The following is a 26,916-nucleotide window of genomic DNA, read 5'->3' on the forward strand; positions in this document are numbered from 1 at the left end:
CCGCCGCCTCTACTTGTGCCGGCCACCCACCCCACCGACGGCGCACCTGTCGCCGGCCGGCAGTCGACACGGGAAACGCACACCGCCACTTCGCTCGCGCGCACGCCACCAACCAGTCGTCGTCTCCAAAACAACAAACAAACATAGGGCAGGCAACAAATCGCCTCGCACGAACCGTCCACAAAACTATCAAAGCACAGCCTCTGGCTAACGGCCACGACGCAGCGGCACGCTGCTCCTTTCCCCGCCCCACTCGATTCACGAAGGCACGCGACACCGCCAACGACGGCCTCGCTTCCCGCAACCGACACCTTTCCGCCACTACGCACAGCCGCACCCGACGCCCGTGGCAACGACACAACTACTGCACTATCCACCGCCGCCTCCCCCTTCCCGTCGTACACACACACACAGCCAGCCAGCCAGCCAAAACCACACCAACGACCCAAACATGCACGTGCAACGGCACACCCCAACCAGTCAACGTCGACAACCACACGCACGGCTCGAAACCGGCGCCCTTCCACGTTGCCATCAAGCTACACACAAGACACAAGGGACCAACAACAGCAAGCCTGCCCGCCCGCCCGCCCGCCCCACTCTCACGCCGCAAAAAAGCACACCGAAACCGCCAAACGCACATTCCCATCGCACCGACACCGACCGGCTCGCTACCACCACACCTCTCGGCAGCCGTTTCGCAAACATGACACGGCGCGACATGACATCACGACCAACTCAACTCTCCTCTCCCGACGCCTTCGGCCGGAGCACAACGCCGCCAATTCGCCACACACACACAGTCACACAGTCGACAGGCGCCCGCCCGCCCTCCCTCCCTGCACGACGCCGCGCAGCAAAGGCGCCCGCAAACACATACCTCTCCTCTCTCTCGGCCGCCCGACGCGCCAACCGCCACACCGCCAGCCACTCGCAATTGTGCACTGCCGCCAGCCACACGTCCAACACGCCGCGCCGCCTCCGGCCACCCGCCAGGGGGCGCTCACGTCCGCGACAACAGCGCGGCCCGCCGGGCCAAACCGAACCGAGCCGCCCGCCGCTGCTCTGCACATCTTCCTGCGCGCATCAACAAAACGAGGCAAGCGAGCACACCCCGTCACAACGCCACATCACGCAAATGCCGTGCCGACCTCTTGTGTCTACCGCCTAAATTGCACTCACTCACCAGCCGCCCCTTCTTCTTCCTACCTATCTATCTATCTATCTATCTATCTATCTATCTATCTGTGCGTCTGTGTCGGTCCGCGCGTGACGCCTCTCAACATCCGCCGTCGCCGTCCCCGTCCCCGTTTCCGCCCCAATGCCATCGTCGCGCCGCCTCCTCCTCCGCCCCTGTCCGGCCCGCACCACACCATACACCGCTGCTTGTCCCGGCCGTTGCCACCAAAGGCGCCTACCGCAAACGCGCCACGCCGCAGCCCCCGTGCGTGCATCTCCGTGCCGACGCTGCCTCTCTGCCCTCCCGCACGCACTCGACCGACCGACCGACATGCACTGCGTCGACGGCCTCGACAACACAGTCTCTGGCTCCGCACTGCGTCTTCCGGTACGCGCGCTGAAACACGTATGTACTCATTACCAGCGATGGCGAGGCACGACACAATCTCTGACCAGAGCGTTTCTTATCGTCGCTAGTCTGCGCCACACGACACTAGTAGCACGTAGCGGGTCGGCAGGAACAGTTGTCATCTATATGTGGCGGGTCGGGAGAGGTAGTAGTCAGTCGACAGTATCAGCGAGTGGACGGTTGTACTGAGCGGGCGGCGGCGTGCTCTTCTCGCGACTCTGGTCTCCGTTCGGGACGATGCATATTGTTATTACAGGTAAGGTAATGAAGCTGCATTGCGCAAATCTAATACTGTATGTCAATTGTAACTATTTTCTTCACAACAAAATGCCCCAATAATACTTTGTTTCCAAACAAACTTTTTTAAAGTACAACCATTCATTTCCATTTAAAGAATATTTCCTACGCATTTCCTCCAACAATCAAAATTAAATGTGAGCCGGCATTCATTGCACGACGCTGTGTACAGGTATCGACAGTTAAGAGCACATATAGATGCAGTTTGTTTTTTTTCTCTTTTGTCTCTTTTTTGTTTTTGTTTTGTTTTTTTTTTTGACGTAACGATCTTTTGCTCTTCTTATTCTAATTTGTACGTACGCTGTTTGTTTAGATTTTTATATTGGTCATGCCACGTAGCGCTCCGCGTGAAAATCACTGCCTGTGCTGTGTGCAGTCTGTGGCTAGTTTGCATTGTTGTCATGAACTGCTATAGCTGGATGTGAACAGCGCGTAGCGTTGCGCAGTTAGGGGTGAGCCGCCAGCACTGGTGCATGTGCGGACAGAGATGGCGGACTTTTCAAATTACATATATTATGACTGGTGATGATATTAAGGGTAAATACATTGTTTGTTGTTCTCTATTAAACATCTTTACTTTGCTAACTATCCCTATCGGTAGTTAGTGCCCTCCGTGGTTTGGAATCTCTTATTTTAGCTGGCAGCAGTGGTGCTCGCTGTATTGCAGTAGTTCGAGTAATGAAGATTTTTGTGAGGTAAGTGATTTCCGACAGGTGTACTTTAATGTTACTCAGGGCCATTCTTTTGCAGGGATCTTTGATAGTCAGATTGCGTTGCGCTCAAAATATTGTGTGTCAGTTTAAGCACAGTTTTGTATACATTGTTGTTCAAAGGGAGACGTTTCAGAATACACAGGGCCGAAGGTCAGCCAGCGCTGCCCTTACAACGTTTAGCGGGTTTTCAATTATGTCTGTTGAGATGTTCATGGTTCATTATTTCCATTCATCATATTATCGCGAGTTTCTCATCAATCTTCGTTCGTTCATTTTCTAGGGACGTTAACAACATTCTGGCACACTTTTATCATCATTCACTCACTCACTCACTCACTTACTTACGACTATTTGTGCGGGGAGGTTACACTTGGGTCCATTTCCATTTCCATTTCCATTTCCATTCAATGTTGATAGACCTTTCTTTTTTTTGTTTTTTTTTTTTTTTTTGTTGTTGTTGTTTTGTTGCTGGCAGGTTACAAAAGGCCTCACTTTATGTTGGTTGCAGCAGCGTTTTTCTCCTTCTTCTAGTGTTTTCCCCGCCCCTCCCGCATCCGTCGGTCTCACCACGTTCACTGACAGCCGCGTCTGCGGCTACACCACAACGGCCCCCTCCCGGCAACCCATTCGTTTTCTCTTCTTTTGCACAAAAACAACGCCGCACGCGCCAGCCGAGCGCAGCGCAAGCCACCCACACCGCGCCCCTCCCCGTCTTTATAGCCTCCGCGTCTTGTTTTCTTCGTTTGCCCCCTCCCATCTCCCGAATGCCATGCCATGCCAGCAGCGTTACGCGTGCCCCTCCCCTGTCCACACACTACCGCGAAACGAACAGCCTTTCCGGGCCACATGCAGGGCACGCCCACCGCCATTCCCGGACGCAATTCTCAAAACAACACACACACACACACACACACACACACAATGGCTTTGCACACGAACATAGACGGCACGGGCACTGTCGTACATTCTTCCTCAGAACCATCTCAACGAACGTTACGTTACGTTACACACACATCCGGGAAAGCAAAGCAACGCAACGCACAATTCAGCCGTCAAAGGTAACGTTCACCACGGCAGACACTTGCCGCCGCGCCGTTACACGCATTTCAGTGCGGCTACAATACACCTCCGACACGGCAACGTTCCGTTGCTCTACACTGCGTTTCTCCGTTTTGTTTGGTTTTTTTTCCGTTTTCTCTCTCTCTCTCTCTCTCTCTCTCTCTCTCTCTCTCTCTCTATATTTTTGTTTTTTTTTTTTTTTTTCCCCTCTGTCCTTTCCTCCACCATTCTCTCCTCACGTTCTGCCCAGACATTCGACCGATCAGAGGTTCGTTCACCTTTCGGTAACCGTTCTCAGCGCGACGGTGTACCAACGGTATGACGGTATGACGGGTGTTCAAGACGTCCGGTGTACCGCGCCGATCGACAGTTTCCCAGAGGCGACGGATCGGACCACATCACCGACATACACACAAACACGTGTACGCACATTCGCCAAAGCGACCGTCGTCTTCTAGCGTCGCGCTTACTCTACTGTACTGCACTGGACACGCGAGCATGCATCTTCAATGACGACGTCGGTGTGCGTGCGTCGTACGCACACAAGCAGACACAGTCAGTCAGACACGACTATCGAAATCAGAGTCGGGGGAAAGGTACATATCATCGTGCGTGTCGCCCGTACAATGCAATACACAGTGGTGTCTCAATGCGCGTTCACATTCAAACGTCACTCACACGCCTCCACGCTCCATTTACAGACACATTTCACCCTCGCCATATATGGCGTGCAAACCGACCCGCAAACGGCCGTCGTTACACACTGACATTCCCAACAATCGCGTTTCGTTTCCACCCGTCACGTAACTAACCGGCACCTCCATCCAAAGGGCACATCACCGATCGCACTTCCCCACCCCCCTCGCAGACAACGAGTTGTGCGCACGTGCCTCCATTCCACGTCACACCGTGGCCGTACCCCGCAACACGCGACGCGCCCCCTAAACAATCAAATTATTCATCGCATCGGCCACCCCACCCCGTCGCGTCGCAACCAAAGCGGTAGCTATTGCCGCCGTCCACCCACTCACACACAAAACAAAACAAAAACAACAACAATTCCGCCCTTCCCGCAAAGGCCATTTGGTGGCCCTGAAAAGGGCCGTTTTGCCGCTCTCGCAACGGAGGATCTCCTTCCATTCCAGAGCCACCTCCTTACTTGGAGCTCGTGTACTTGGTCACCGCCTTCGTGCCCTCGCTCACGGCGTGCTTGGCCAGCTCGCCAGGCAGCAACAGCCGCACAGCGGTCTGGATCTCGCGGGACGTGATGGTCGAGCGCTTGTTGTAGTGCGCCAGGCGAGACGCCTCGGCCGCGATGCGCTCGAAAATGTCGTTCACGAAGCTGTTCATGATGCTCATCGCCTTCGACGAGATGCCCGTGTCAGGGTGCACCTGCTTCAGCACCTTGTAGATGTAGATGGCATAGCTCTCCTTCCTCTTGCGCTTCTTCTTCTTGTCGCCCTTCGAAATGTTCTTCTGCGCCTTGCCAGCCTTCTTGGCGGCCTTCCCGCTAGTCTTGGGCGGCATCGCAAACAAACAAGAACGTACGGCAGCAACACCAGCAGCAAGCGCTCCGCTCTAGTCAGCGTCTCCCCACACAGTGGCACCCAGCGCGCCCCGCCGCCGCACCTTTACCAGCTCGCCCCGTTGCGGCCGCCGACCAATGGGCCGCGAGCGCAACCGGCCGCCGCACCCGAGAGCATAAAGGACCCCCACCCCTGGCGGCGCCGCCACTCCGCTGCTCGACTCGCTGCGGCTCGCACCGTCGTTCGTCTCGTCTCGTTTTTACACCACAGCGCATCGCCATGTCCGGACGCGGAAAGGGAGGCAAAGTCAAGGGCAAGTCAAAGTCCCGCTCAAGCAGGGCCGGGCTCCAGTTCCCGGTCGGCAGAATCCACCGCCTCCTGCGCAAGGGAAACTACGCCGAGCGCGTCGGCGCCGGGGCGCCCGTCTACCTCGCCGCCGTCATGGAGTACCTCGCGGCTGAGGTGCTCGAGCTGGCCGGAAACGCGGCCCGCGACAACAAGAAGACGCGCATCATCCCGCGCCACCTGCAGCTTGCCATCCGCAACGACGAGGAGCTCAACAAGCTCCTGTCGGGCGTCACCATCGCACAGGGTGGTGTCCTGCCCAACATCCAGGCCGTCCTGCTGCCAAAGAAGACCGAGAAGAAGGCCTAAACAGAGAGGCCAGGCACTCGGCACGCCGCGCTTTGCCGGCTCGCCTAGGCTCACAACAATCGGCCCTTTTCAGGGCCACCACACAAACCTACGTCCAAAGCAAAATTTCAGTCGTCCTCGCCGCGCTTTACTTTACTTTAACTTCACTTCCACAGCCGCCGCCGGCAAGAAGACCGTACCAACTGCTACGATTGCAGGGGGAGATATTCTGCGAGGTACCTCGGTGTCACGCCTGACATCCAAGTGTCACATAGGGGAACTTGGCACAAACGCTCACGCCAGGATGCAGATCCTGTACCCCTGTTCCCTCGACCCCGCAACAGGGGTAGCGATACTGGAAATATGCGCGCCCTGTATGGGGCTATGCAGCCAGATCGACGATGCATCGCCTACAGAAGGGTCCAAAGCAGAGCGCTCTACGACGGGCCTTACACGTCCCCGCGGCAGACCTGCCTAGAACCACCCACAACACGATTCCGCGCCCTGGCAGAAGCGTTCTACGCCACCGCGCGGAATTCAGAAAATGACTATTACGTCTTGACCCTTGGGCAATATGAACAGATGTGCAAGACCCGACCCGAGTCGCTACTCCAGCAGTAGCACAAACAGAACACATAATCACTCTCAACAAACAGCAACGTCCGAAAAAGCACACTACCAAAGATAAGAACAACACACAGAAAAGAGGAGCAAATGTCCACAGGCGACAATAACCTCCACCAACTCCCCCTCTAACGGTAGAGGACTAAAACAGAGAAGAACAAGAAGAGCCGCCGCCATCTTGTCGTCCACAGCCCGTGTGGCCCAACAAACAAACACACACACACACACACACACACACACACACACACACACACACACATTTCTCTTGTTTTGTTTCGTTTGCCTCAAGCACCTCCACGCACGCACAGTCGCCTTCCAAACGACAACGACAGCAATAATCACCACTGTTAAACGAGCGTGTCGACACACCGCCCTCCACTCCCGCGCGCCCCATACAAACGAAACAGCTGATGCGGCCGCCTATGGGCACGCCTTGCCTCGGCAACTCCAACGCCGCCGCAAACACACAGCCAAAACCACGCAAATATTCACCGCCTCTCGCACAACAACAACAACACACAGCCCGGCGTCTCCATCGATCGATAAACAAAACAAACACACAACGCCCTCTCTCGCGCGCACACACACACACACAGCCACAAGACCCGCTTCCTTTCCTTTCTCCCAGTCACGTCACGTCAGTCAAACGCAAACGAAATGAAATGAAGAATGAAAGAAAGAAGGCAGGCAGGCAGGCAGGCAGGCAGGCAGGCAGGCAACACACGCAGCAACAACACAGACTCTTTCGCACTTTTCAATTTCCGAACAGTGTGGTGGCCCTGAAAAGGGCCGTTTTCGTCTCTCCCACGGCCGCGGGAAGGCCATCGCGGCACAGCACACCGGCTGCGACGCGCCTAACCGCCGAAACCGTACAGGGTGCGCCCCTGCCTCTTCAGGGCGTACACCACGTCCATCGCCGTCACAGTCTTGCGCTTGGCGTGCTCAGTGTACGTCACCGCGTCGCGGATCACGTTCTCCAGGAACACCTTCAGCACTCCGCGGGTCTCCTCGTAGATCAGACCAGAGATGCGCTTCACGCCGCCCCTGCGAGCCAGGCGGCGGATCGCGGGCTTCGTGATGCCCTGGATGTTGTCGCGCAACACCTTGCGGTGCCGCTTGGCGCCACCCTTGCCGAGCCCCTTTCCTCCCTTGCCGCGGCCAGTCATCTCTTCTAAATCCTCAAAAAAGCTCAAGGCAAGCAAAACGTCTGCTGCAGCGGCTGGCTCCTCACCCGGCGCTAGCGAGTCGGCTACGGTCTGCGCCCGGCCAGGTGTGCTAATGTGTGGAACGGTGTGAGTGTGTTCCACTTGGTGAGGGTGTAGGTTTTAATAGCCTAGCGCTATTTTTCCTACATTAAGTATGATCAGGTTATGGGTTATGCATTTGACTTCCTAAGCTGTCCTGCACGGGGACAAGTGTTGTTATGGTTGCTGCATCGATCTTACCGGCGCAGCAGGTCTGGCCAGCGTAGTGACGCCCGCCAGTGTGGTCGGCTGCCGAGTCCTCTGACCAGCTGGTTGGTCGACCTCTCGGCTTTGTTGTAGAAAGTTGTCGCTGCGTCCTTAAACCTCTGGCGTAGAGGCTGGACGGCAGCGACGCGGTGGAGCTCCTCCGTGGGGAAGTCCTTGGGCAGGTGAAGTGCCAGTCGTAGCGCCCTGTTTTGGATCGTCTGTAGGCGCTTCAGATTTGTGTCGGCCGTGTTTCCCCACACGACCGCTGCGTATTCCAGCAGCGGTCGTATGGCGGCCTTGTACAGTGTAAGACCGACGTCTTCTGGCAGCGTTGACGTGGGGTTGAGCACAGGGTAGAGCAGCCTCAACCTACCCAGCGCCTTGCCCCTGATGTTTTCAACGTGCTGCCGCCATGTGAGACGCCGGTCTAATGTGACGCCTAGGTACTTGGCGGTGTCGTTCCATTCGACTGGCACTCCACACACCGATACTGTTGGCGCGTCGTGGCGGAAGGGGCGACTGGCTATGATAATCGCCTGGCTCTTCTCACCATTGTAGGCGAGGCGCCACTTCATTGCCCACTCGGTGAGCTCGTCGGTGGCCGCCTGTAGACGCCGCTGCAGGACGTCGACGCTCCAGCTGCTGCTGTAGATCGCCGTGTCGTCAGCATAAAGCGCCGTCTGGACGCGGTTCGTGCGTGGCAGGTCGGCGGTGTAGAGGGAGTACAGCGTCGGACCGATGACCGAGCCTTGAGGTACACCCGCAAGTATTCGGCGCTCCGTGGAAATTCCACTGGCTGCGCGGACGTGAAACGTCCTTTCCTGCAGATAGCTCTGCAGGAGCCTCACGTGCGACACAGGTACCCCCTGCACAAGAAGCTTGTACAGGAGGCCGTCATGCCACACGGAGTCAAAGGCACGAGACACGTCCAGCAAGAGAGCGCCGAAATACTTACGTCGGTCAACGGCTCCGAACGCTTCCTCCGTCAGTCGCAGCAGCTGGTGCGTCGTCGAGTGCTCCCGACGAAACCCGAACTGCTCGTCGGGGAGAATTCCCTCGGCGTTTACGTGGGCCAGCAGGCGGACCAGGTAGAGTCTTTCGAACACCTTTGATGTTGCTGGCAGGAGGCTGATGGGGCGGTAGTTCTTTGCCAAGCGAGTGTCCTTCCCTGGCTTGGGAAGGGCAACTACCTCCGCATGCTTCCAGCAAGATGGGTATACGCTGGTGCGCAGTATCCCGTTAAAGATTGCCGCAAGATGGTGTGCTGCGGCGTCGGGAAGCTGCTTCAGCAACATGTTAGTGACGTTATCTGGTCCGCCGGCTTTCTTGTGTTGCAGGCGGCGAAGTTGCAGCTGGACCTCTTCCGGCGAGACGGGCTGTATCTCATCGTCCTCCGCACGTTCGCGGAGAAATACAGGAAGGCGGTCCGCTACTAGGCGTAAGTGTTCCTCGTCGACGGGCTCTTCAATTGTTGTGAAATTTGCAGCGAACGCGTCCGCCAGTGCGTTTGCCTTGGCGTCCGGTTCGCTGACAAATCTGTTGCCCACTTGTAGAGGAGGGATGGGCTGAGTGCGGCGGAGGAAGCTTTTCATTGTCTTCCACGCCGTCCCGTCCTCGATGTTCAGCCCTCCAATTTTGGCGGCCCACTCGGCGTTCCTGTGGGCGTCTACGTCTGCCTTGATGTGGCGGCGCAGCCTGTTCAGTTGCCTTTTCGTCCTCGGGTCCTTGGTTAGCTGCCATTCCCGTTGCAGCCTGTTTTTGGCAGCTATCTGGTCCCTTATGGCACGTGGCAGCATGCGCGGCGTGTGCTCGCCTGCCGCCTGGCGCCTTGCGGGTGTTGCGGCCGTTGCTGCCTCCGTGATGGCTTGGGTTAAGTGTTGCAGTGCGACCTCTGCGCCTTCAGCGTCGACGTCGGGTATAGCCTCCAATGCTTCTGCGACGTTTTCACGGTACTCTTCCCAGTTGATGCCCCTGAGGTCGAGTCCGTGTCGTCGCATCGGCATTATCTCCGAGTCGAGCGTGAAGATTACCGGCAGGTGGTCTGAGGAGAGTGCCGTCCGGGTGCTGGCTGCTACGTGTTGCCGGATTCCTTTAAGGATAAGGAAATCCAGCACGTCCTCACGCCCTCTTGCTGGGTAGATGGTCGGTTCGTGTGGTCCCACGGCTATCGCGTCGTGTCGTTCGACCACACGTTGCAACCGGCGACCGCTGGTGTTGGTGACGCGGCTGTTCCAGGCAGCGTGCTTAGCGTTCCAGTCGCCTCCCAGTATGATGTTGCCTGGGAGGGACAGGAGCTTGTTAACGTCTTCTGCGTTCAGTGCACCGCGTGGAGGCCTGTAGACGGCGCCGAACGTGATTCGTCCGTGCACGGTGTCGACTGCAACGGCGGCTGCTTCCATTGCAGTGAGCTCCGGCACAGGAACACGATGGTGACGAATGGAGCGTCGGACGTAAACAGCCGTGCCGCCCCCTGCAGTCGGTCGGTCGTAACGGTAGCAGGCGTAGTTGGCCACTCCGACTCGTACGCCAGGCTTTAGGTGCGTTTCCGCGACGAGGCAGATGTCGATGTCTTCGTCGCGTAGAAACTGCCGGAACTCGCCGTCTTGCGTCCTCAGGCCATTAGCGTTGAACACGCAGATCCTCGTGCTCCTGTGGTGTTCAGGCATGCTGGGCTGAGGATGTTGCAACGGCGAGTACCTGGTGTACTGCGGCCATTAGCTCGGACATCCGAGCCATCATGTGCTGCATTGTGTCGAGGAGGCGGTCAATGCGGTCGCCATCTTGTCGGGGCCCGACAACATGGCCGCTTCCAGTCTCCCGGATGCCGCCATTTTGTTGACAGGCGTCGACGAGGGCTGCGGGAGTTTGCTGCTGTACCGTGGTTGGCCGCTGCTGCCGTGGAGGTCGCTGCTGAGCCGTGGTTGGCCGCTGCTGCCGCCATCGCGGCTCCGGAAAGTCCGCCATGCTGTTCTGGTCCGGGGCGGGCTGCGCTGATTGGTCCGCCCGGCCGGTGCGAGGAACGGCCGAGGGGGCCGCTTGCCGTGGCAGGGGCGCGGGAGGCGGGGCTACCACCCGCTGCGCCGCCGTCCTGGCCTCGCGCTGCGGCGGGGAGGGCGGAGCTACGGCCTGGTGAGCTGCTGCAGGGGCAGCGGGTTGGCGCGCAGGTACCTGGAGTATGGCGGCGTGCGGAGCTGGTCCGCCATTTCCTTTTGCTGCCGGGGCGGTGTTCTGCGGCTGCCTGTGGTGCCGCTGCGGTTCTTTGTTCCGGGCGTTGGAGTTCCCCTGCTGCTGGCCGGGGTTGACGACCGCTCCGGAATGCGCTCTTCCGGTGGCGCGGCCTCGGCGACCGCGTCTTCTCTTTGTCCGGCTGTTGGCGGGCGCTGGGGCTCCACGTGGGTGAGAGTTTCCCGCCGGAACTCGCCGTTGCTGTGCGTCGTTTCCGCGTGCGCGGGCCGCAAACGCTTTATGTTTTGTGCAACCTCTGTAGTTGGCGCAATGTTCTTCGCCGCACAGTTTGCACTTGGGTGTAAAGTCTTTGTGCGGCACTCCCAATTTTTCACACCCTTCAGTGGCGTGCTGTTCGCCGCACTTTACGCAGAAAGCGGGCATGCCACAGTATTTCGTGGAGTGGCCAAGTTCGAGGCAACGGAAACACTGTGTATATGCCGCCTTATTACGAAGAACTTCAGCAATCACCTCGATGTTGCCTATTCGTTTCAGCTGGAATAGCTTCCTGTTTTCCGCGGTGTTGGCCGCAATAACGAGGAATAGCGGGTTTCGCGCTTTGGTGCGATGAGGTCCCATTCTAATCACATCCTCAACGCAATAACCCATCTCTTCGAGGTCTTCTTTAACCTCTGCAGGTTTCATGCTGCGAGGTATTTTGCGGAAGACCACCTTAATAGGCTTCTTCCTGTTGGCGCTGTAAGTGAAAAAGTGCCATCCGCGTTTGGTACACTCTTCACTCACTTTTGCGAAGTGTTCACTGCTCTTAACTTTCACTCTGTGCAGGTCTTCGCCTGACACGCTGACACTATAATTGTCCCTGCCGATCAGCAAGTTAAGAGCGTTCTGAAGTTCGCGAAAATGCCCTTCAAACTTGATCACGAGCGGCGGCGGCGTCTGTCGCTGTTGCGGTGGTGGCAGCGCCAGGTCCTCGTCTTCCGAGTCGCTGAGGGCGTCGAAGGAATTGCTTGTGCCAAGGGGTGCTGTGGTCAGCTGTTGCCTGGGTTTTGCGGTCTTCTTCGCTGGCGTGAAGCCGTCTTTGTCAACCCTTGGGGCGCGCGCGCGGCGTCGCGGTGTTGTCCCGGTTGGCGCGTTTTCCTTCTGGAATTTGCGCGCGTCCGGGGCTGAGGACTCGTCGTCCGATTTCTGCCTCTTTCGCGAGGATCGTGACGAACTGGCTTGGGCGTTTGCCTGTGGGTTTTCCACCTGCATCTCCTCCTCTTCATTATCCGTGTCGTCGCCAAGAGGAGCAGTGGCTGCATGTGGCATCAGCCCTAAAAGTAGCTGCAGTGCATCTTCGCTGTCCTGCTGCGTTGTGGGGACGTCCGGAGGCGTCTCCAATGGCTGCTGCATCGACGCACAACACTCGCGCGTGATCGAAAACGCAGTATCACTAACGCGGGTGACGCGAACTGCATGTGCACAGTTGATAACACTTTCGTCGACGCTCGTTGGGGGAGGAGTACTATCAGAGGTGCTCGGTAGCGTCTCTGACGTACTCGACTCGACCCCAGTAGCGTGCAGGGACGCGGCCCTGTCCGCTGGAGCAGTCGTACGCATGTTAGCGGGCTCGGGAGCGGAGCGCTCGGCGCGTGCGTCCGTCTCGCGCGGCATCGCTAACTCGAGTGGTCTGCGCCCGGCGCACGCGCCAGCCCCCCTATATAGACTCTGGCCCGCCCTCCCCCCACCACGCGCAACCGAGGGCATATAAGCGCACCACGGTGGCTGGCGCGCGCCCGTGTCGTCAAGGCAGCACCCGACGCAGCACCTCGCCTCCACGCCGCTCCGCTACCGCTACCGCTATGGCCCGCACAAAGCAAACGGCCCGCAAGTCCACCGGCGGAAAGGCGCCGCGCAAACAGCTCGCCACCAAGGCGGCGAGGAAGAGCGCGCCCGCCACCGGCGGCGTCAAGAAGCCCCACCGCTACAGGCCGGGCACCGTCGCCCTGCGAGAAATCAGGCGCTACCAGAAGAGCACAGAGCTGCTCATCCGCAAGCTGCCATTCCAGCGCCTAGTGCGCGAGATCGCCCAGGACTTCAAGACCGACCTGCGCTTCCAGAGCTCCGCGGTCATGGCCCTGCAGGAGGCCAGCGAGGCCTACCTCGTCGGCCTCTTCGAAGACACCAACCTGTGCGCAATCCACGCCAAGCGCGTCACCATCATGCCCAAGGACATCCAGCTCGCGCGCCGCATCCGCGGCGAGCGCGCCTAAACACCGCGCCAGCCGCTGGGCACCGCCCACGCACGCAACAAACAAAACGGCCCTTTTCAGGGCCACTAACATCACTCCGTCGCGAGCAAACTTTGTCGGTCGCCTCTCGCCCCACAACCACAGAACGAAAGACAAAACACCACTTCCACTTCCCGTCCGTCCGCCACAGCCGCTCTCCTCTGCCAGCTTGCTGGCGCGCGCAACAATCAACATCATCCCTCCCCGGCGCGGCGCTCAAAGCGCACAATACCCATCGGCCGACGCCGTCAACCACACGGCCGGCCGACGCTTCGTTTCGAAAAGAAAAAAAAAAAAAAACAAAAACAAACAAAAAGCCAGGCACGTCCAACGCCACCGACCCTTTCCACATCTCAACGTCCCCCGCCCCCGTTGCAAGAACAAACACACACACACAAAAGACAAGACACATCCGAGAAGACGGCAGGCAGGCAAACCAAAGTATTCAAACAACATGACACAAAACCAACCGTCGGCCGGCCGCGACCAAAAAAAAAAACGGCGACAATCAACCGCAACGACAAAACCGCTACCGCCGCCCGCACCCGCCACCGACCCCCCCGCAATCCAACCACCACGGCACGCAAACAGTGTCCACACACGGGCATACAGGAAACGCCAGACGACACAACCACACCGCAACACAAACACGACAATCAAAACCTTCCCGACGTGCTTTGATGGCCCTGAGAAGGGCCGTTTTGGGCCGCGCGTCTGTTGCGCGCCACTAGACGACGGGGACGGGGGGTGCGGACGACGGAGTCAACCGCCAACCCTTCCTTTCCCATTCCTCTCTTCTTCTCCTCTACTTCTTCTTCTTGGGCGAAGCCTTCGCCTTAGACGGCGTCGTCGCCTTCTTCGGGCGCGGCGCCTTCGGCTTCTTCGTCGGAACCTTGGCGGCCTTCTTCGCCTTCGACGGCGACTTGGCCTTGGCCGGCTTGGCAGCAGCCGCCTTCTTCGCACCGGCGGGAGCGGCCGACGCCGCAGACGCCTTCTTGGCGGCGCCCGCCTTCCGACCAGTCGCCGCCTTCACGCCACCAGCCTTCTTTGCGCCGGCCGCACGGGCGCCCTTCTTCTCCTTGCTGGCCGGAGCGGCGCGCTTCTTCTTGGCACCGCCGGCCCGAGCCTTGCCGCCCTCAGCCGCCCCGCCGCCGGCGCCGGCAAGCTTGAAAGAGCCGGACGCGCCCTTCCCCTTCGTCTGCACCAGCTCGCCCGCCACCACGGCCGACTTGAGGTACTTCTTGATAAACGGCGCCAGCTTCTCCGCGTCCAGCTTGTAGTGCGCGGCAATGTACTTCTTGATCGCCTGCAGCGACGATCCGCCGCGCTCCTTCAGACTCTTGATGGCGGCCGTCACCATCTCAGAGGTGCGCGGGTGCGCAGGCTTGGCGCGCGGCTTCTTCGCAGACGACGCAGACTTTGCCTTCTTCGTAGTGCCGGTGGCGGCGGGTGCCGCAGCAGTCTCGTTCGTAGCCGCCTGATCTGCCATTTCGACGACGCGCGTTAACACACAACACAGCGAGCAGCGAGAGCGAGAGGAGACACGCAGCGAGCGGAGCGCACAGCAGAGGAATAGCCGCCTCGCGCACTGCACTGCACTGCACTTGTCCATACGGGTCCACCCTGACCCGTGTTGGGAGCAGTCTAAGCATACACTGCTGTTCCTGCAAATTCCTGATTCTGGGGAGTGGCTTCCTCACGTTATGGATTGGCCTGAGGTGTTTACTATGGGTGGTTCTCCTCTCTCTGCCACGAGATATTAATCTCGTAGCAGGTCAGGCCAACGCGTGGTTGGCCTGTGGTGAAGAGGGTGGCCCAAGTCCCTTATGAGCCTATTGTCGGACTGCACAGTCCGCTCATAGAACAGGCGCGCCGATTGCTTAAATCGGTCGCGGAGGTAGGGGATTCCGGTTTGGCGGTGTAGCTGAGCAGTGGAATAGCGCCTCGGTAGGCGCAGAGCGAGCTTGAGCGCCCTGTTCTGCACCCTCTGCAGCTTGGTGATGTGTGTGTCGGCTGCGTTGCCCCACACCACGGCCGCGTATTCCAGCACTGGGCGGACCAGCGCCAGGTACAGCGTGATGCCGTGGTGGGGAGGCAAGGCAGACGACGGGTTGAGCAGAGGGTACAGAACGCGCAGGCGCCCTATCGCTCTGCCCCTGACGTCATCGATGTGGTCTTTCCACGTCAGCTTCCGGTCGAGAGTAACTCCCAGGTAGCGGCCAGTCCTGCTCCACGGGACGGGGCTTCCCATGACGGTGACTGGCGGAAGATCTGGTGGCAGTGGTCTTCGCGTGAACACCACCGCCTGGCTCTTCGCTGCATTCATTTTCAGGCGCCACTTCGTCGACCACGCACCAAGGGCCTCACATCCACGCTGGAGTAGGCGGCGCATCTGGTCGGCCTTCATACTCCGCACGAATAGCGCCGTGTCGTCGGCGTAGAGTGCCAACTTCACCGGCGCCACGCGCGGAGCGTCGGCCGTGTATAAGGAGTAGAGCAGGGGGCCGAGAACGGACCCCTGCGGCACTCCAGCACGGATGGGTCGGTGCGTGGACGTCCCATCGTCCAGGCGGACGTGGAAAGTCCTGTCGGCCAGATACGACTGAAGTAAGACCCCGTGCGACGTCGGGACCCCGTGCACAAAAAGTTTGTACACGAGGCCGTCATGCCACACGGAGTCGAATGCCCTGGAGACGTCGAGGAACACCGCCCCAAGGTATTCCCGTGTCTCCAGGGCGCGCATGGCCTCTTCCACCAGCCGCATCAGCTGATGGACCGTGGAGTGACCCCTTCGGAAACCGAACTGCTCATCCGGTATCACTCCTTCTGCGGTCACGTGGCGAAGCAGGCGCCTGGCGTAGAGGCGCTCGAATACTTTGGAGAGGGCCGGTAGTAGACTGATGGGTCTGTAATTGGCAGCGTCACGCGGGTCTTTGTTCGCTTTCGGGATGGCCACCACCTCTGCATGTTTCCACACAGAGGGGTAGACACCCGAGCGAAGCACCTGGTTGAAGATACCCGCCAGCAGCGGATGGGCCCCTGCTGGAAGGTTCCTCAGCAGGTGGTTGGTGACCCCATCAGCGCCTCCGACCTTCCTAGGATTGAGCGCCTTCAGTTGTGCGGCCACCTCCGCCTCGGAGATGTCTTCGATGACGTCCCCATCGTCCCGTGCCTCCAGGAACACCGGGAGTTGCTCGGCTACCCGCTGGATGTGGTCCTCATCCAGATTGTCGTCCACCGGGGTGAACGACGCTTGGAATTGGTCCGCCAGGACCCCTGCTTTGCCGTCTGGGCTGCAGACGACGTCTTGCCCAACCAGTATTGGTGGTATGCGCTGTCGTCGGCGCAGAAACGACTTCACCGTGCGCCAGATGCTGCCGTCTTCTGGGTCGAGGGAGGCGACGAAGGCCGACCACTTGCTATTCCTGTGCGCCTCAGCCGCTGCTTTGATGTCTCTTCGCATGCGGTTGAGGCGTCGCTTCGTCGCGGGTTGGCGGGTGAGCTGCCACTCCCGGAATAGCCTGTTCTTCTCCCTGATGGCTTCCCGTAGCTGAGGCGGTAGGTTGCGGGAGTAGTCCCTGGGCCCCTGTGGCTGGGGAGGGGTGGCCGCGTCGGCGGCGTGCAGTAGCTGGCGGGAGAGGACACGCAGAGCGGCGTCTGCTCCCACTGCATCGGGATCGGGTACGTCCGCGATCGATTCCAGGACCATCTCCTGGAAGCGCTCGCTGTCCATGCGCCGGTACGTCTGTCGGCGTGGTGGCAGGGTGGCTCCGGCGACATCTATGTCGAAGACCACCGGCAGGTGGTCTGACGACAGTGCACACCGTGTGGAGGCGGTTGTGTGGTGCCCGATGCCTTTTATGACGGCGACATCGAGCACGTCCGGCCGTCCCCTGGCTGGGTAGATCGTGGGCTCCTGTGGGCCCAGGGTCAGGGCGCCATTCCTCGCAGCAGCGCGGGAAAGTCGGCGGCCACTGACATTCGTGAGGCGGGAGTTCCATTCCAGGTGCTTCGCATTGAAGTCACCCGCAATGAACACCCTCCCCCCAATTGCCAGCAGCGCGTCGACGTCCGCCTCCTGTAGGTGTCCGCGTGGTGGCCTGTATACTGCCACGAACGTGATCTGCCCGGCTGTCGTGGTGACCATCACCCCAGTGGCTTCCAGGGTTGCCAGGTCAGGAAGTTGCACCGGGTGGTGCCTGAGTGATGCACGTACATAGATGGCGGTGCCACCGCCGGCTGTTGGCCTGTCATTGCGGTAACAAACATAGTTTGCTACACGCACGTGGACCCCAGGTTTAAGGTGAGTTTCGCTGACCAGGCAGAGGTCAATGGCCTCGTCCCGCATGAACTGGCGAAACTCACCTTGTTGGGGGAATAGGCTGTTTGCGTTGAAGCCGCAAACGGTCAGTCCATGGATGAGTAGATTATCCATGGTGCGGCTTCATGGTGACGGTAGCAGCCTGGAGGGCCTCCGTGACTGCCGTGACTAGCACGGGCAGTTGTTGGAGCAGGGCAGAGAGAGAGCCCAGAAGGGCTCCCAGGTCTGCAGCTCCTGGTCCTGTCGAAGGTGCAGGTACAGCCGCAGCGGCGGGCGCGGGGGCGGCCGGGCGCGGCGTCGCCGTCGCGTCCGTTCGCTGGACCGCGCGCCTAGCAGCCTGCGGCGCGGGAGTGTTGAGTGGACAGGTAGTGCGTCGTCCACCCTGGTGGTGGTCAGCCTGGGAGGCAGCCTGTGGGGCTGACGAGCCAGGCGCGGTGGATGGCGCGGTCTCGTTCGAGTCCCGTGGCGGAAGTGGCGGGAAGGCCGCCTGTCGTCTCGTGGTGGCGTCAGCTGACTCCCCCTTGGTGGCGGAGGCGTAGCTGGTGCCAGGTTGCACCTTCCGGGCAGGTGCTGATCGTCCGTTCTGCCGTGGGCGGCGGCGGAATGCAGCGCAGCCTCTGTAGCTCGCCACATGTGGCTCGCTACAGTTGCAGCACTTCGGCGTCTCCTCTCGCTTCTTTGTACAGTCCCGACTCTGGTGGGAGTCGGCGCACTTCACACAGCGGGCCGGCATGGAGCAGTAGCGAGCCACGTGGTCAAGGCCCTGGCAGGAGAAGCACTGGGCGCGCCTCCCCTTGGCCTTGAGCGGCTCTACCTCCACCCCAATGCGGGCCACCATCTGCAGCTGGAAGATTTTGCGGTTTTCGAAGTTGTCTGGGAGGACAACTAGGAAAAGAGGCATGTCTCGCCTCGTCCTGGGCGACTTCATGATGGTCACGGAGCTGGCCATGTAGCCCAGCCCCGCCAGTTCTTCTTTCAGGTGCGACGGCTCCATCTTCAGCGGGAGGCGGCGGAAAACCACCTTCAGCTGCTTCACGGGCTCCGCATTATGCGTAAAGCAGTGGAGCTTATCCGTCTCAATGATCTTCATGGCTGCGCGGTAGTCCTCCATGGTGGCGGTCGAAACCCGGTAGAGGTCTCGCCCGACACATTTGACCTTGGCAGCCGACGCAACTGTCTCAAATTTCTCAAGGAAGGACTTGTAAGTGCCCGTCCATGAGACAGTTATCGGCGGTGGGGCGGGTGCCCGCCTCTTGGGTGACTCAGCGGCCTCCATGGCCTCCGTCTCGTCAACATCGATGAATGAGTTCGTCGTCGGGAGCGGCTGCACTGTTTGGAGCCGTTTGGCCCGAGCAGTGTGCCGCCGCTTCGGGACGGTGAACCCGTCGTCTGGTGTCTGGTCTGCCTCAGTGGGGGCAGGGTCGTCTGCCATCTTCTGCTTCTGGCTTCTCCTGCAGGTAGACTGAGAGAATGTGGAGGAGTCGTCCTCCTCTACTGCTGCCGGCCTCTTCCTGGAGGGCTGCGGTGTTGCCATGGCTTCCGCCTCGAGCAGGTCGCCAAGGTTGGCCTCTACGATAGTGTCGTCACGTGGCAGGACGGTGACGTCTTCTCTCGTCACGCCTGGCGGTACGGTGTCCGGTATATCTGTGGCCTCTTCACTGGAAGAGACCGGAGTGGCAGCCAGCAGTGCACCAGTTTCTTCTACAACTGGGACTGGTGGCGCAACACTCATCGGGGCCGCCGCTGACAGAACAGTGTCGTCTGTATTGAACACGCCTGTCAGGGCTCCCGACGGTACTCGTTCCTCTTCATTGACCACGCAACCGAGTGACTTGAGGTACTGGTGGAACAAGTGGAGAGCTCGTTCGTCGGCTGCTCGTTCCTGGTAATCAGTATCTCGCGACATTCGGTGCAGAATGACGTACAATTGCGCCGCCGTAAGCGGGCCTGTTTCCCTAGAATATGCCGTCTCATGGTCCGTTGTCGTTCGCTGCGTCGTCGTAAGTGGGGGGCCGGATGGGGCCGCAGACGGGGCGGACTCGGTCGCCCGAGCCCGTCCCGCCTGGCGGCGATCCGCCACACCCTTCGCTCGAGTAGCACGGTCCTGCTTGCACTGCATCGCTAACTCGAAGTGCCGCCCTGCCAGCCCAGCCGCGCCGCCTCGCGCCACAGGCCCAGCCAGTGTCGCGGGCGGGCGCGGACGGCCGAGAGAGCGGCCGCCACTCTGCGCGCCGCCGCGCCGCGCCTCCCGCGCTTGCTACCCAGTGCCGACTGAGATGTCGCATAGTGCGGACGGGGTGCTAGCGCGCGCGCGAGATGCGAGCGATCACGTGCCGGCCGGCCGCGGTCCGATGGGGCTTGCCCCATCGGCCGCCCCGCCACCAGCCGGCACACCTGCGATGACAACTCGACCCGGTGCGAGGGGAAGTAGTAGTACCCTTGCGCCGGAGATGCCAACGGACGCCGAGATGGATTTTACGCCGGAATTGCCTGAAGATGAAGATAACACGGTGCACGCTGAAGAATTGAGAGACGGAAAGCACCACAGAAGACGAGATGGCGACTACTCTAATGACGAGCAGCGAGCACAGGCGAGCACAAGCGGTGCTGAATTCCAGCTGCCGCCTAGAAAGAAGCAAGCGCGACTACAACCAGTCATAGTCGCAAGAGAGTTAAACACGTCAAACAGATACCAGCCTCTTCAAGGGACGGGGGCATCACTGAATGCTGCAACAGCTGACCTCATAGAAAAACAGCAGCTCCGAGAAGCGCAACAACGTGCGCAAAATGAGCAAGAACGAGGACAAGAAAACGAGTCAATGGAAGAAGACCAACCGACTGTGCCACAACAGCCAGCCCGTACGGCACACCAGAAGATTCCACCAATAGTCATCCGCTACAAGGAATCGTACAAAACATTACATACATGGCTTAAACAGCACTGCAAAGCATCTTTTACAGTCAAGCAGACCGGCGAGGAAACGCTCAAACTTATCCTGAACACTACAGAGGATTATGTAAAAGTCGTTGGCAAACTTGGGGAAGACGGCATACCAATGTACACCACACCAGCAGTCAGACCACCGACATTGAAGACGCTGATCAAAGGAATCCCTGTGTCGCTAACACACGCGGAGGTAAAAGAAGAATTGGAAGACCTCGGATACGTAGCGACACTTATCGAACACCACCGTATGCCAGGAACAAACCAGATGACAGGACATCGGGTAGTCATACTGTCTGACACGCCCGACCACCGCAGCATCTTTCAGTTGACAAGAATATACGACCTATCAATCAAGGTTGAACGTCTGCGCCGCTCGCGCGGCCACGTACAATGCTTCAGATGCCAAGGCTTCAATCACGTGGCACGATACTGTACCATGCCGCCTGTTTGCGTAAAATGCGGCGCGGAACACGACAGCCGAGAATGCAACAGACCAAAAGAAGACGCACCAACCTGTGGACTATGCGGCGGGGCACATCCTGCGAATTATCGCACCTGCCCTAGACACAAGGAAGCCAGTAGAAGATTCCGTGGCTTGCCACCAATGAAGCCTTCTGTTCGGCGGCAACGACCGCCACCACCTCCAACGCCGATCACGGACCAGCGAAGCTGGCCCACACCCATGCAGCATCGGGCAAATCGCCTACGAGCAGACCTCTCTGCGGCAGACGCACTGAAGCAGGGCCTCCCGCCCACCGCGCCACCGCCACCACCACCAGCACCACAACGACAGGCAGCACCGACAATACACCGACAACAGCCACCTCCAGCGCCGCGACTGCCACCACCTACGCCTGACCAGCCTGACATCTACGTCCTGCTCACGCAGATTGCCTCAACACTCGCGGAAGTGAGCAAAACTCTTGCACAACTCCCGCACACCATCGCTGCTACCATCGAAGCAACGATCAGCAGAGCCTTGCCGGCAGCCACAGCAGTTACATCACAGCAGCATGCCTAGAGCACCACAGATTGAAGAACTACGCATTATGGCGTACAACGCGGATAACCTGACCCACGACATCCCAGAGCTGCAACAATTCTTGACCGACTACAACATTGACATATGCATGGTGAACGAGACATTCCTGAAGCCCGGCATCCGCTCAAACATACCTAACTACAACTGCTATCGGACGGATCGACCGACGCACGGAGGAGGCACCGCCATTTTCATACGCCGCTCCATCATCCATCACGAAGTTCAGCCACCCATCACCCGCCACATTGAAGCCACCGCCGTTTCTGTGCAGACGCAAACCGGACCAATTACGTTCATATCCGTATATCGCAGCCCACGACAACTACTGGACCTGGACGACGCGCGAGAACTGCTCCGAGCGCCCGGACGACTATTCATCGCAGGAGACCTGAATTCGAAACATGCGGCCTGGAACTCCTTGACGACGAATATGAGCGGTCGCCTTCTTCTACAGGCCACAGAAGAGGCAAACGCGTATGTTTGCGGACCGGAAGAACCGACATGCTACCCATCGCGCGGTCGCCCAGACGTCATCGATATATCCATAACGAAGGGCATCCCTCAGTTTATGACAGCTGAAGTCATCCACGCACTTAATTCTAACCATCTTCCAGTCATCTTCTACCTTCACACCGCACCTGAACATCACACCGGACGCCTCAACCTCAGACGCACAAACTGGGACGTATTCCGAGAGGAAGTCACCTTCTCTGTGGACGAACTGCACGGCGACGAGGACATCACAGAAGACTCCATCACCACATTCACGGACTCCATCACAGAAGCCCTCACTCATGCCACACCACCACCGAGAGCACCGCATCTGCCAACTCCGGGACTGCCGCCAGAAATTCTCGCCTCAATCCGACACCGGAATCGCCTCAACCGAGAATGGCGCATCACGCGAGATCCGCACCTCAAGCAGCTAATTAATCGATTACGAAGAGACATCAAAGCCGCCATAGTCACCCACAGAAATCAACAATGGGCTGCCAAACTCCGAGCATTCACACCGGACCCAAAACACTGGCATATGATACGCTTCTTCACAAACCGCAGGACGACAACCCCACCGCTCCAACATCAAGACAGAACAGCCTACCGACCAGAAGACAAGGCCAACATGCTGGCAGATACATTTGAAGCTAATTTCCAACCACTGAACGACAGGACTGACCCGGAACGTATCGCAATCATCGAAAGGGAAGCAGACGCCATACTCCATCATCAAGACGACGACGCAGAAGACGATCTCATTCCACCCATCAGCGCAGAAGAAGTACAGGCTGGCATCCGGGCGTTACCCTCGAACAAAGCACCCGGCGCAGACGACATCCAAGGACGTGTCTTGAAGCAACTGCCCTGGACAGCGATCGTGCGACTCGCAGCCATTTTCAACTGGATCATCGCCACCGCCACATATCCATCACAATGGAAGCACTCCATAGTCACAGCAGTACCTAAACCGGGAAAGGATCGCCATCACCCGCAGAATTATCGTCCCATAAGCCTCCTGCCGCACATCAGCAAGCTATTTGAACGCATTCTCCTGCCAAGGCTACAAAATATCATCAATAGAAACGAAGTGCTACCGCAAGAACAATTTGGATTCCGCAGCGGACACAGTACGACGCAGCAGATACTTCGAGCTGTGGAATACATCACTGAAGCATTCAACAAGAAGGAATTCTGCGGCGCCGTACTGCTGGACGTCACCAAAGCTTTTGATACCGTCTGGCACAAAGGCCTCATCTGGAAACTTAACAGACTACAATTTCCGAAGCCATACATTCGTCTCATAGCATCATACCTGAAGAATCGCACGTTCGCTGTCCGGGTTGACAACTCACTGTCAACAAATCGCCCTATAAACGCCGGAGTGCCGCAAGGATCTGTCCTTGGGCCAGTCCTGTACTCAATCTTCACCTCTGACATCCCATCGCAGCCGAGGGTGGAAAAGGCCATCTACGCAGACGACACAATGATCTTCACACGAAGCAGATGGAGAGAAGTCCTCGTGCCTCGCCTTCAGAGCTCTCTTAACGCCCTTGAGCAATGGGCTGCCAAGTGGCGCATCAGTTTCAACCCTGCCAAGACCCAAGCCGTCATTTTCACGCGACGTAAGACCATGCCTGCACGCCATCTCAGACTTTACGACGTAGAACTACCGTGGGACACCTCCGCCAAATACCTGGGAGTCATCTTGGACAAACGACTGACGTGGAAGCTCCACATAGAAGACGTGAGAGCGAAAGTAAACCAGAGAATAGGGGCTTTATACCCCCTTATCAACGAAGACTCGGACCTCTCAGTAGAAAATGGAATTTTAATCTTCAGAATGTACATCAGGCCACTCATGGATTACGCCGCCGAAGTCTGGGGAGGTGCAGCAAAAACGCATATACAGCGACTCCAGTCTCTCCAAAACAAAATTCTCCGACGCATCTTTCACGTCCATTCACAGTTTCCGCACCGCTATCTCCAAGAAGCTGCAGAAGAACCTGAAGTAATGCAACGACACCAAGACCTGGCAAGACGATTTTACAGCAAGACACAAGAAGCAGACAACCCACTCATAAGAGCATTAGGCGCACCGCAAAATCCGCGAGATAAATACAAGAGACCAATAGCACTACTGGACCGATAAAAACGACGCAATAACAAGACGAACAAATACAGCTGTGAAATGCTCAGAAGAAACGAAACATTGACGAAAACTCCGTAACGCTTTAATGCAAAGAAGTTCAACCCCCGTCCCACACACACACAAGATACACACAAAATAAAGAAGCACAAACCCCACACGCCAACCCCAGAAGAAGCAGGCAATGCTTAAAAAGTAAATCCTGCGCCACATAGCTAATAAGTAGCCATAAGAAGGTGGACGGAGCGCTTGCTACCGCCCAACGTCCGACAGCCTGTGCGGAGCAGCCCCACACCTGCGCCACAACCACCCGCGCCTTTCAAACCACCGAGGATGGGGCTACACACAGCCACACCACAGCCGCCAACCAGTCGCCACGGCAGCGCCGCAAACCACGGCCAAACTGCAGCCACCGCGCGCTACAGCCTGGGTCGGCCCGCCGAGAATCGCCGCCCACGCCCAAATGCCGCCCCCACAGCCCCAGCCGGCGACCGGCCACAATGGCCAAACCTTCGGCAAAAGCCCCACACCGTCGCCGCGGCAGCCCGGCCAGCGCGGCCGGCGCCACAGCCACACAAGCGGAGGCGTGCGGCGATGACGGCCGTGCAAACGCACCTCCGCCGCCCCATCGCCCTCCCACCGTTTCCCGATCGGCCCGCAGCCGTCGGGCCACGTCCTCCTCCTCTCGCCCGCCAACATTCACAGCCCTTTCGTTCGTTTCCCAACAATTTCAATTGTGCCCGCCGCAAAAAACGGGCGCCGCCTGCAAAGCAACATGCTCCGCCGGAGCGCCCCTCGCCGCTTACGAGCCAACCCCTCGCCCGAGGCAAACCCGAAATCCGCAACTACAGACCAACCCAATCTGCCGTCAGCACACACGACAGCCAACATCACGCGTTACGAGTTAGACATTAGGTTCACACGTCTCGGTTAGGTTCGGTGGACGTGGGTTAGGTTAAGGGCACTTGGGTTAGGTTACGCATTCAAAACACACGTCAGGCGTCAGAGGTTACGTTAGGTTAGGTTAGGTTAAGGCCACTTGGGTTAGGTTAAGCGTCAAACTTAGGTTAAGCATTCAAACACACGTCGGGCGTCAGAGGTTAGGTTAGGTTAGGTTAGGTTAGGTTAAGGCCACTTGGGTTAGGTTAAGCCTCAAAACTTAGGTTAAGCATTCAAACACACGTCGGGCGTCAGGTGGCCGCAGCAGCCGCACCTACCTACCCACCCACCTCACGGCCGGACAGCTTGGCTTACTTGGCGCTGAGGCTGACCTCACCGCACCTCACCTCACCTCGCGCTACGCAACGCTACAGGTTCGGTTCGGTTCGCTCAGCTTAGGCTTAGAGCTTAAGCGCCGAGGTCGGATTACGACGTTGGTTCACCTTCGGGCGCCACACTTTGGGTGTAAAGGTCGCGTCGGGTCGTCGGCACGCCGCAAAAACAAAAGCGAAGCCACAGACAACGCCGACAAACGGGCAGCACGGCCACGACCAGATACCGAGCGCGAACGAGACACACGGACCACCCACCGGCCAAAGGGCACCAAACAACAAACCAGAGAGCACCACGTGTCGACCAGAGCAACCCGCCGCTCACGCGACGTGGCTGGCTGGCACCGAAGGGCCGCCGCAACTGCGCTTTCCGCGCCGGGCCGGATGCACGTGCGGCAACACCACCACCGCACACAGCCGCTGTTCAACGTCAACCAACAACACGCCGCGGTCGCAGCCTCAACGCCAGCACACGTTTGCACCACCATTCACACGCACCGCACAAACAGCTGTCGCCGACAACACAAACACACCGCAACGACGCCGCCGCCTCTACTTGTGCCGGCCACCCACCCCACCGACGGCGCACCTGTCGCCGGCCGGCAGTCGACACGGGAAACGCACACCGCCACTTCGCTCGCGCGCACGCCACCAACCAGTCGTCGTCTCCAAAACAACAAACAAACATAGGGCAGGCAACAAATCGCCTCGCACGAACCGTCCACAAAACTATCAAAGCACAGCCTCTGGCTAACGGCCACGACGCAGCGGCACGCTGCTCCTTTCCCCGCCCCACTCGATTCACGAAGGCACGCGACACCGCCAACGACGGCCTCGCTTCCCGCAACCGACACCTTTCCGCCACTACGCACAGCCGCACCCGACGCCCGTGGCAACGACACAACTACTGCACTATCCACCGCCGCCTCCCCCTTCCCGTCGTACACACACACACAGCCAGCCAGCCAGCCAAAACCACACCAACGACCCAAACATGCACGTGCAACGGCACACCCCAACCAGTCAACGTCGACAACCACACGCACGGCTCGAAACCGGCGCCCTTCCACGTTGCCATCAAGCTACACACAAGACACAAGGGACCAACAACAGCAAGCCTGCCCGCCCGCCCGCCCGCCCCACTCTCACGCCGCAAAAAAGCACACCGAAACCGCCAAACGCACATTCCCATCGCACCGACACCGACCGGCTCGCTACCACCACACCTCTCGGCAGCCGTTTCGCAAACATGACACGGCGCGACATGACATCACGACCAACTCAACTCTCCTCTCCCGACGCCTTCGGCCGGAGCACAACGCCGCCAATTCGCCACACACACAC

At 58.8% G+C, this 26,916-nt stretch overlaps 1 protein-coding gene across 1 annotated transcript in view; it reads right to left on the bottom strand.

Moving 5' to 3' along the window:
- Positions 1–12,730, bottom strand: part of LOC126143073 (uncharacterized) — a 56,739-nt gene extending 44,009 nt beyond the window's left edge. The window contains exons 1-2 of the mRNA XM_049915295.1: positions 11,861–12,730; positions 10,589–11,317 (exon numbers count right to left, since the gene is read on the bottom strand). Coding sequence (XP_049771252.1) covers positions 10,589–11,317; positions 11,861–12,730 — 1,599 coding nt within the window. The remainder of the gene's footprint in view (positions 1–10,588; positions 11,318–11,860) is intronic.
- Positions 12,731–26,916: the final 14,186 nt, after the last annotated feature.

The sequence above is a fragment of the Schistocerca cancellata genome, unplaced genomic scaffold (genome assembly GCF_023864275.1).
Source record: "Schistocerca cancellata isolate TAMUIC-IGC-003103 unplaced genomic scaffold, iqSchCanc2.1 HiC_scaffold_758, whole genome shotgun sequence".
Taxonomy (NCBI): domain Eukaryota; kingdom Metazoa; phylum Arthropoda; class Insecta; order Orthoptera; family Acrididae; genus Schistocerca; species Schistocerca cancellata.